The 9,697-nt window shown below is 39.5% G+C and overlaps 4 protein-coding genes across 5 annotated transcripts; 2 read left to right on the top strand and 2 right to left on the bottom strand.

Annotated features, from left to right (window-relative positions):
• The first annotated feature begins 447 nt into the window (after window positions 1-447).
• Window positions 448-960, top strand: LOC107461976 (protein CLAVATA 3). The gene is made up of 3 exons (XM_052256363.1): window positions 448-523; window positions 619-692; window positions 778-960. The coding sequence occupies exons 1-3, from the start codon at window positions 448-450 to the stop codon at window positions 958-960; spliced, it is 333 nt and encodes a 110-aa protein (XP_052112323.1).
• A 1,060-nt stretch (window positions 961-2,020) lies between these two features.
• On the top strand, window positions 2,021-3,088 carry LOC127744068 (putative pentatricopeptide repeat-containing protein At1g56570). The gene has a single exon (XM_052256338.1). The coding sequence runs from the start codon at window positions 2,041-2,043 to the stop codon at window positions 2,992-2,994; it is 954 nt and encodes a 317-aa protein (XP_052112298.1). The 5' UTR covers window positions 2,021-2,040; the 3' UTR covers window positions 2,995-3,088.
• On the bottom strand, window positions 3,052-4,855 carry LOC127744067 (pentatricopeptide repeat-containing protein At1g05750, chloroplastic-like). Its single transcript, XM_052256337.1, has one exon. The coding sequence runs from the start codon at window positions 4,739-4,741 to the stop codon at window positions 3,188-3,190; it is 1,554 nt and encodes a 517-aa protein (XP_052112297.1). The 5' UTR covers window positions 4,742-4,855; the 3' UTR covers window positions 3,052-3,187.
• A 566-nt stretch (window positions 4,856-5,421) lies between these two features.
• LOC127744141 (receptor-like kinase TMK3) lies at window positions 5,422-9,697 on the bottom strand. 2 transcript variants are annotated; one of them, XM_052256420.1, is made up of 3 exons: window positions 9,599-9,697; window positions 6,904-9,438; window positions 5,422-6,281 (listed from the first exon to the last, which is right to left on the bottom strand). In XM_052256420.1, the coding sequence occupies exons 2-3, from the start codon at window positions 9,284-9,286 to the stop codon at window positions 5,770-5,772; spliced, it is 2,895 nt and encodes a 964-aa protein (XP_052112380.1). In that variant the 5' UTR covers window positions 9,287-9,438; window positions 9,599-9,697; the 3' UTR covers window positions 5,422-5,769. The 2 variants fall into 2 exon arrangements, with proteins under 2 accessions (XP_052112380.1, XP_052112381.1); XM_052256421.1 differs by having other exon boundaries at window positions 6,904-9,429; window positions 9,599-9,691.

The raw sequence follows: 9,697 nt of genomic DNA on the forward strand, positions 1-9,697 counted from the left end.
TATGTGTAAAATATTTATAAATATAAATATAAATTATTACTAATTAAATATTAACAAAAAATGATAATATTTACTGAACACTTAGCATTGTACTTTCCAATATTGTATCTCATGATATACTAAGCAATTATAAGCATAACATATCCCATCTATTACATGCATTGGCACCTGCCAAGTGATTTGTTTTCACTTTTCAGGTGGCTCAACTGCCACATAAGACGGCGCTGCCACAGAGAGAAGAGCAGTGATGGATCTTAGCTCATATAGGTGCTGCTTACTTGCAATGATTATATACCTCACCACATTAGTAGTGTCTTCATAAAATGGCTGCATGAGCCATCATTCAAATCCTTGAATCCACACACCACTATAAAAGGGTCAACTAGGATACCCTTCTTTCTCTCAACTCGCATAATAAAAAAGAAACTAAGTCCCTTCTTCCCTCCAATGGCATCAAAGTTCTTCTTCACCTCTCTCACTTTGCTGGTTCTTTTCTGCTTGCTTCTTGTGAAAGACACTTCTGGTTTGTAAATAATCTTTTTCTTCTTGTTTCTGTCACAAACTTTGGAAGAAGAAAAAAAGAAGGTATCATTCATAACATGTTTTGTTTAATGGCAGATTATTGCAATGCTAATAAGCATGGATGCTTTGATGCTCAGGCAGCTGTTCTAAAGGAGATTCGAAATAGAAAGGTCTATCACTACTTATACTTTAGATTCTATACTTTTGTTTGTGGTACAATTTATAACACTATTTCTACGTTGTTAATTGGTGCAGGTGTTTTTTGCTTTCAAGGATAAGAAAACAAGTCTGAAGGCTATGCTGCAAGGATCATCATCATCAAGAATGATGAGAGATGGTGAAAAATCAGTGAGTTGGGAGCTGAGGAGGGTTCCTTCTGGTCCAGACCCACTCCATCATAACGGTGGCATTGGCAACCCCAAGCCTCAAACCCCTTAACTTCATATATATATAGTTCTGTTCTCTTGACCTATTAGTTTTCTTTTTGTTATCACTGTGAAAACTGAAGAGTGTTTATCTACTTAGTAGCTATATATATAGTTTAATCTGGGGAAAGAAAAATGCAATGTGTAGCAGTGAAGTTCTCTTACTTTGACATGCACTAGAATATATATATGTCAGCTTAGCTTGTTCCTGTTCTTCTTTTTTGGTAATTAGTATTATGTTTTTAATTTAAAGCACATCTAGTAAAATTTTATGAATCACACCATATCACAATGGCAAAGAAATCAGCTTATCATACAATAAAGATTTCAGTGATGTTAGCCATAACTAAAACCAGTGAAGTATGGCAGATACTGAATCTAGAGAAAAAGGAACAAAAGAAACTGATCTTCCTTCTTCCATGACATTTTTTATATGCTAAATAGAGACATTTAAAAAATAACACGTAAAAAGTTATTATCTTTATTAATAATTAATAATAAAAAGTATATATTAATCGACGGTAACATTACTCTTAGTCTTAGCAGTAGATGTGATATTGGGTCTGAAAACCAGTGACATTTTCATTATGGCAATTTTCAATTTTGTGCTTACAGCTCATAGTGTTGATCATGGATTGGATTGAAACGGAACCTTTATGAATTATGACAGTTATGTGTTTTGGCCCTTTCTAATTCTTCCACCCGAATAACTACATAAATATGCAAGTATATGTACCATCTTCTCTGATAACTAACCTCGATCTTCTACTCTCAAATTTGTACTCATGATAGCCATAGTGAGGGAAATGACATCAGCAATAACACATATGCTGACGCAACCAACTATATTTTGTGACAATAGCCAAATCCAATAACCAAATCTGGCGAAACATATTCTCTGGCCCTACAACAAACGAAGATACTATTTAAGGATTTCAAATAAAATGTGGTAGTACATTTTTTTATTAGTTTGATTTTGCATCGATTATTTCCTTTTTAATCTCTTAATAAAAAATAAAATTCTAAAAATTGAACTGAACATTCGGAACCATGACCAAAACTCAATAGTGAACTTAAAGTTGAAGGTGATATTATGTACAAGTCTCAAGAACTAAAGCTCGTACCTTTATGCGCCACACTTCTCGACGCTTGCATTTCCTCAAAGAATTTGAAGAATTTGAAACGAATCCACGCGGTCACCATCACCTTAGGAATTTCAAGCCATGACTTCATTCGAACCAAGCTCGTTTCTTGCTACGCTTCCTGCGCCCAGTTGCACCATGCAAATACAATATTCTCCTTCGCAAATCGCAAACCAACTTTCCTCTTCAACGCTCTCATCAGAGCCCATTCCAACCTCAGCAATTTTGCCCAATCGCTCTCCCTGTTCCGCTTCATGGTTCTCTCATACAAGCAGTTTGATCGCCACACGTTCCCTTCTGTGCTCAAGTCTTGCGCTGGGTTATCGTCGCTGAGGCTCGGTAAACAGGTCCATGGAGCGGTTGTGGTTAATGGGTTTTCCTTTGACTTGGCAAATTTGAATGCTTTGATAAGCATGTATGCGAAATGTGGTGACTTGGCTTGTGCCCGCAAGGTGTTTGATGGAATGGTTGAGAGGAACGTGGTTATCTGGACAACTATGATGGCGGGTTATGGGATGCATGGAATGTTTGGAGAGGTGTTTGAGATGTTTGATAGGATGGTGGAGGCTGGGGAGAGGCCTGATGGTGTGAGTTTGACGGCGTTGTTGTCGGCGTGTAGCCATGGCGGATTTGTGGAGAAGGGAAGGGAGTATTTTGAGATGATGGAGGTGAAGTTTGGTATTAAGCCAGGGCTGCAGCATTACACTTGTATGGTGGATATGTTGGGGAGGGTTGGGGAGGTTGAGGAAGCAGAGAGGTTGATTTTGAGGATGAAGGTTGAGCCTGATGAAGCATTATGGGGTGCCTTGTTGGGGGCATGTAGAAATCATGGGAAGGTGGAGGTTGCTGAGAGAATTGCAGAGAGGGTTTGTGGGAGGGAATTTAGTTTGGCTTCATCAGTTTGAATCCATGATAATTCTAGTTATATATGTATGAGCAAGTTCATATATCTTGCATGATCAAACTTAATTCTTTTATATAGTTTTTTTCCGGGGTCTAATCATATATGCAAATTATAGTTAATCATTTATTTGAATTCGATTAACATTTACCAGTTCAGTAACAAAATTGAATCATTGGGCAAGTCAATTACAAAGCTCAATCACCCTCAAAAAAATGTTTTACAGATAAATCCGGAACATAGCCACATAATTGAAGATCAAAAGACAAGAGCTCCAAAGCTGCATAAATATGCTCATTCTCTTCATGAGATTTATCACCTGCCACAAACTTGTGCATGCTTGAATCAATCTCAATGGAGCTAAAGCCTGGTTGCTTTTGAATCCCACGGACCTTCATTGCCCTCCTAACTTTGTTTGCACCTTCCCACTTTCCAACCGATGCATAAATGTTAGAAAGGAGCACATAATTGGAATCTCCACCAGGATCCAATTCAACAAGATATCTCATCACTTTTTCAGCCAAATTAATGTCCCCGCGAGTCCTACAAGCAGCAAGCAATGACCCTAACACCACTTCATTAGGCTTCATGGGCATGTTCTTGATTACATTCAATGCCTCTTCCAATCTCCCAGCTCTACTATAGAGATCCACTAGGCAACCATAGTGCTCAATCCTAGGCGCAATTCTGCGAACTCTCGTCATGTAATCAAAGATTCTTATGCCCTCATTTATGAGTCCGGCATGGCTGCATGCTGTTAGAGCACCCGTGTAACTGACCCCATTAGGCTCAAACCCTTCCCTCTGCATTGAACTGAATAAACTCAGAGCCTCATCCGCAAGACCATTAACGGCGCAACCTACAATGATTGAGTTCCAAGACACCAATGTTCGCTCCAACATGCTCTCGAACACTTGGCGAGCAAACTCTATACACCCACACCGAGCATACATATCAATCAACGAGTTGGCAACCTTAACATTGTGCAATAACCCTTGTTTTGCAGCAAGTCGATGCACCCACAAGCCAAGACCAAGTGTTCCCAAGTTGGCACACGCAGCAAGGACAGCAATAACAGTAACATAATCAGGCACTGCACCAGCGAGCTGCATTGCCCGAAAGCACTCCAATGCTTCCTCGTGACAATCTCTCTTCACAAAGCCGCCAATCAAAGCAGTCCAAGAAATGGCATTCTTCACAGGCATTTCATCGAACAGGTGGAGAGCACATTCCGTCTCGCCGTTCCTCATGTATCCGTCGATCATGGTGTTCCAAGTCACCAAATTTCTTACACCCATTTGGTCAAACACCAACCTTGCAGAGCCCACGCTGCCGCACTTTGCGTACATGTCGATCAACGCTGTGCCAACGATGACGTCGTTGACGTCCATGCAACCCAGTTTTCGAGCGTGCGCATGCAATGCACATCCGAAGGAGATGTTGCTGTGAGATGGGTAGTGAGCGCAACCGGAGAGAAGAGTAATGAGGGTGATGTGGTTGGGTTCGGCACCGGCTTCCCTCATGCGAACGAAATCGGAAGCAGCTTGGAGTAAGTTTCCGTTTCGGCAGTGCTGAGCTATGGAGGATGTCCATAAGACAGTAGGGTTTGGGTCTGAGGATTTTTGTGTGTGTCTTAACAACAAACTATGATGTTTGGTGATGTTGGGTTTTATGGAAGACTTGGAATTTGTCTGAGGTGGAGGATGGGGGAGTGATGATGTTGGGGTAGCTGTGCACGCAGGTTGCAGCATGGTTCCTTACGGTTATGGACTTATGGGTACCCCTCTTTCTTTTTTGTTTTGTTTTCTTTATCCTGCTATTCTTTTTTTTTAAGTAAATAAATAAAAAGGAAATATTATATTATTATGTTGAAAATATAAACATTCTCTTTGACAGAAATACTCTGATATTATGCCTTAAGTTTCATGTGGTACTCACTGGATCACCAAACTAAATTTGAAGGTCTATTATCTCTTCGATTTGTATGGCATCGCATGAAATCAAAATTAAGAGAAAAAAATCCTCAAAAACGTGTGACCATGTTTTATAGGATTTATGGCATTTCTGAGTTCGGCAGAATACTATTTCATATCACTATCAGCCTTCAATTTTTCAACGGCTATGGTCCAATTGAAGAAGGAAGAAAAATGTCGGTTCAATTTTTCTTCCTAATACAGCTATACAAGTGACATTTTCAACTTCTCATTTTTGGTGACAAGCATGAATGAGATTGAAGAACTCTGCACTCTCTTTTGCTTGAGCTTTAGCCCTACCACCAACTTCCCTGTATTAATCTTGCACCTTTTTTAAGTCTTTTTGGACAAAGAAGTTGTCCGGTAGGAACATAACACACAAACTACAAGTAACATGATAATCAAGTACTAGGACTAGTAGTTAGGCACCTTCAATCAATCAGTATCAAACTTGTAATATGAATCATAACAACCTTTGTTTTAACATTTGTAATATGCTGGCTAAGTTGTTGCTATGCATGTGTAACAATCAACCTTGTATTGTATGGATAACAGAAGACTTACCAAATGAAGTTTCTATAAAGCCAAATACTAAAATAGGACAAAACAAAAACTCTTTATCTACATCTTGGAATAGTATTTTGAAGTGTTTCACTGTCCACAAACAACACAAAAATCACAAAGCAAACAATGTATACTACCTTTTCGGCTGCAGTAACAGAAAATGGAAAATTCTTTATTCAGGTAAATAGCACTATAGTCTATGGCAATAAGAATCACAACTTGCACCGGACTTAGCTCCAAAATCATCTAGCATCAGCAGAGGTAAAAGAATCAGCAAAACCAGAAGGCTTGGCTGCTATACTTCCTCTACTGTTTTCAGTACTGGCACCATAGCTAAATTCATTGCTCTCTGCTTCCTTCCAAATCTTCAGCATTTGTGGGAGCGGTCTACTGTAGTCAATACCAGAGTCGTAATCTAACTCATCGTCAACCGGTTTCCATTTCTCAACCAATGCCACGAGTACATTCACTACATGACTCATATCCGGCCGGTGGTGTGCCTCCCTTGCAGTGCAGTGTCCGGCGAGTTCAGATACAATGGATATGCTCTCGAAAGCCTCGTCAGTTGCTTCCAAAGCTGGATCAATGGCAGCCATGAGCTTTTCTTTGTTTGATTTGATTCGCCAAAACCATTCTGCTAGATATCGTCTTTCCTCCGGGCGGCTCTCATCAAGCGCTGTTAGTCCAGTCAGTAGTTCCATCAGGACCACCCCATAGCTGAACACATCAACTTTGGTGGTGATTTTCCCCATCACTGAAACATATAGACAAAACTTAGTATGCCGAGCTAGATGGATCAAACTGAGAAAAATTGAAGATTTAAAACAAGTGTAAAGATGCTAATAAACACAGGGTAAACTCACAAGTGTAAAGATGCTAACAAGGATGATGCAATGCATAGTAACTCATAAATACTTAACTATAAGATAAAGGATACAAAGATCATATTCTGAAATATAAACTGATTGAACTTATAATTAGACATTATCTTCTTGTTAATTATCTAAATGTAGTAGGGCACCTGATTAAAAATAATTGTGTAGTATATTTAGCTAGATAATTTCCTACTTTACTAGGGGCATGATAAATAGTTGTGCTTTTAGCTACTCAATGAACAGAACTGAATTTTAGAAAGGCATTGACAATTACAAAGGTAAACAAAAATTGATAGCAGAGTACTATAAAACAATGTTCATTAACAAAACACTCAAAAGCAAGCACGAAAACCGAATTTACTCACTAAATTTTTCATCAGTAAATTAAGTTCTTTTAAGAACATTCCAGCTGAATACAAACATGCAGCCAGATACGATGCCTTAAGAATAGTGTGATCCTGTTATTAAGTTCTAGAGGTAATTAAAAGTAACACCTGTTACCTGCATATTCAGGGGCAAGGTATCCAAATGTTCCAGCAAGCTTGGTTGCCACAGATTTTTCACCATCCGGAGCAAGCTTCACAAGACCAAAATCCGAAACTTTTGCATGGAAATCATCACCAATTAGAATATTAGAAGACTTGAGGTCTCTATGGATGAAGGTCTGGCAGGCAAGACCATGAAGGTATTCGATTCCTCTAGCAACATCTAGAGCTATTGCAAGCCTTTGTGACAAAGACAATGGTTTCAATTTCAAGCTTTTCCAATGGAAAAGATGTTGGCTAAGAGCACCAAGAGGCATATATTCATAAACCAAAAGTCTCTCATTGCCTCCAATGGAATACCCCAAAAGAGATACCAAATGCCTGTGACGAACCTTTGAAAGAACAGCGATTTCAGCTTCGAACTCCTCCAGCGCCTTGCTGCTGATAACACCATGCTCCATTCTCTTCACTGCTATTTTAGTCCCATCTTCAAGTTCACCCTTGTACACAGTTCCAAACCCTCCACGGCCTAACTCATTTTCTGAAGAGAAATTGTTGGTAACCTTGCGTAGGACTTGAACCGAAATGACAAGGTTTCCAGCCTCAATTATATGAGAGTTTTGAGTCTCACCACTAATGTTACTCAGAGAACTTGTCCCAGTCTTAGTTGATAAGCTTCCAGTGGTGGTATCTGAGACTGTAACTTTAACCACATTATCCCGATTGGATGGATCTCTCGGGTGCACCACAATGGAACTTGGAGCATCCAAGGAGGCCTTTTTCTTCTTCATGGAACAAATGAAGAGGAAAACAACCAAAGGAACAGCAACTACAAAGACTGTAATTCCAGACACAATTGCCACTGTCTTGAATCTTTTGGAATGATCCAGTTTAGATTGACTTGAACTTGAATTCATATTGGGATCATGTGCCTTATGAGAGGAGGATGAAGGGGGTGACAGGTTGTCTGGAGAAGGATGTGAATTTTCAGGCGGCAGAGACATTCCTCCACTTTCAGTAGTAAGAAGAGGGTTTCCCACAATAACAACCTTAACATCTTTGCGAAAATTTGGCAATGGGGGCTCAAGACGGTTGTCACTTAAATCAAACAACCTCAAAGATTTCAATTCAGAAAAATTACTAGGAACCATGCCAGTTATGTTATTTCCTTCTAGCCTAATTTCAAGTAATGAATCTAACTTAGCAAGTGAGGGACTAAGAGTACCGTTGAGCTCGTGCCGTGGCAAATTGATTATAGATACCTGGTGGTTGGAATTGCAGCTCAATCCGAACCATGGCCCTGTGCTCTCTGTGCTTCCAGTGCATGGATTGTTGCCTGACCAATCCGAAATGAGAAACAATGGATAGTTCAGATTATCCAGAACATCTAGCAGTGCAGTAACTTGAGGATCACATTCATGCCCTGGCTTAATTTGACAAAAGAAATTGTTATTATAAGAAACATTTGCAGCCTTAAATTCTGGTATTGGACCCATTAACATGTTATTGTTCAACACCAGTAACTCAAGTTCCATTTCTGCTAGGGATTCAGGAATCAAGCCAACAAGTTGATTACTATTGAGGTTGAGCTCTTGCAAGGAAGTAAGGTTTCCAATATCATGTGGAATTCTCCCATTGAACTGATTTCCATGTAGCCAAAGCTGTCTTAGGAAAATCATTGAAGAAACAACATCAATAGGACCCGTTAACCCTTCACCTTCTTGATTGTTCAACCATAGAACCTGGATAGAAGATTGAGCAAAAGTTTCCGGAATCTTACCGGATAGCCTGTTCCCGGAAAGCCTCAGGTTCGTTAGGGAAGGCAATGTGCCTAGAAAATCCGGCAACGGTCCAACCAAATTGCAATTAACAAGAGAAAGATTGGTTAGTTGCACTGATTTTTCCAAATCAAGAGGAAATGACCAACCACTAGTTCCATTCAATGAATTTTCTTCCAAAGACAAAACCCTCAAGCTGGTAAGTCCGTTGAAGAAATCTGAAGGGATTGCTTCAAATGCATTGTAATCCAAGAAAGCAAATTCCAACTTAGATAATCCACTGAAACTAGGCAACATCCCAGTGAGATTGTTCCTTTGAAGGCCCAAGTTGTAGAGTTCTGATAGCTGATTGAAATTTGGAGGCAATGTTCCTCTGAGTCCAAGATTCTTGGCCTGAATCTGAGTGACTCTATCACCACTGCAGAACACATAAGGCCATGAAGGAGGGCCACATGGATCATCTCCATCTTCCGGCCATTTCAGAAGCTCGGGATTCTCTAACCCTTTTCTGAAAGAATTCAGAACTTTGAGATCATTTGGGTCTGTGTCACCATAACACATTCTCATAATTAGGCCAAAGAAGAGAAAGAACAACACTGCCATGATGTGGCTACCTTCCATTGTTACTCTATAAGGAAGAAAAAATAGAGAACCCCAAGTACTCAAGGAAGGAACTTTGACACTAAACTCAGAACCCCATGAAGGAGAAAAACCAATGTCTCTGTCTCTCTGACTTGTGTGGCCATAAAAATGAGGGACAGTAACTGCAAGAACTAGAAACAGAGAAGCTCAGAACTCAGAAGAAGATAATTACATTGAGTGTGTGAATGAGAATGTGAATGTGAGTGTGAAAGTGAGTGCTTGTCTTGTTTGTAACTTAACTAAAAATAGGTATAAACAAAAGGGAATTAAAATTGAGAAAATGTTGAGTACCTCAGAGGATTAGGAAGAATAGAATAGAGAGAGACAAGGACATTGCAATGTGGAGTATCTTCAGCTTTTATATTTTACTCTGCTTTTCATCAGAGAAGG

Source organism: Arachis duranensis, unplaced genomic scaffold, assembly GCF_000817695.3.
Source record: "Arachis duranensis cultivar V14167 unplaced genomic scaffold, aradu.V14167.gnm2.J7QH unplaced_Scaffold_232525, whole genome shotgun sequence".
Classification (NCBI taxonomy): Eukaryota; Viridiplantae; Streptophyta; class Magnoliopsida; order Fabales; family Fabaceae; genus Arachis; species Arachis duranensis.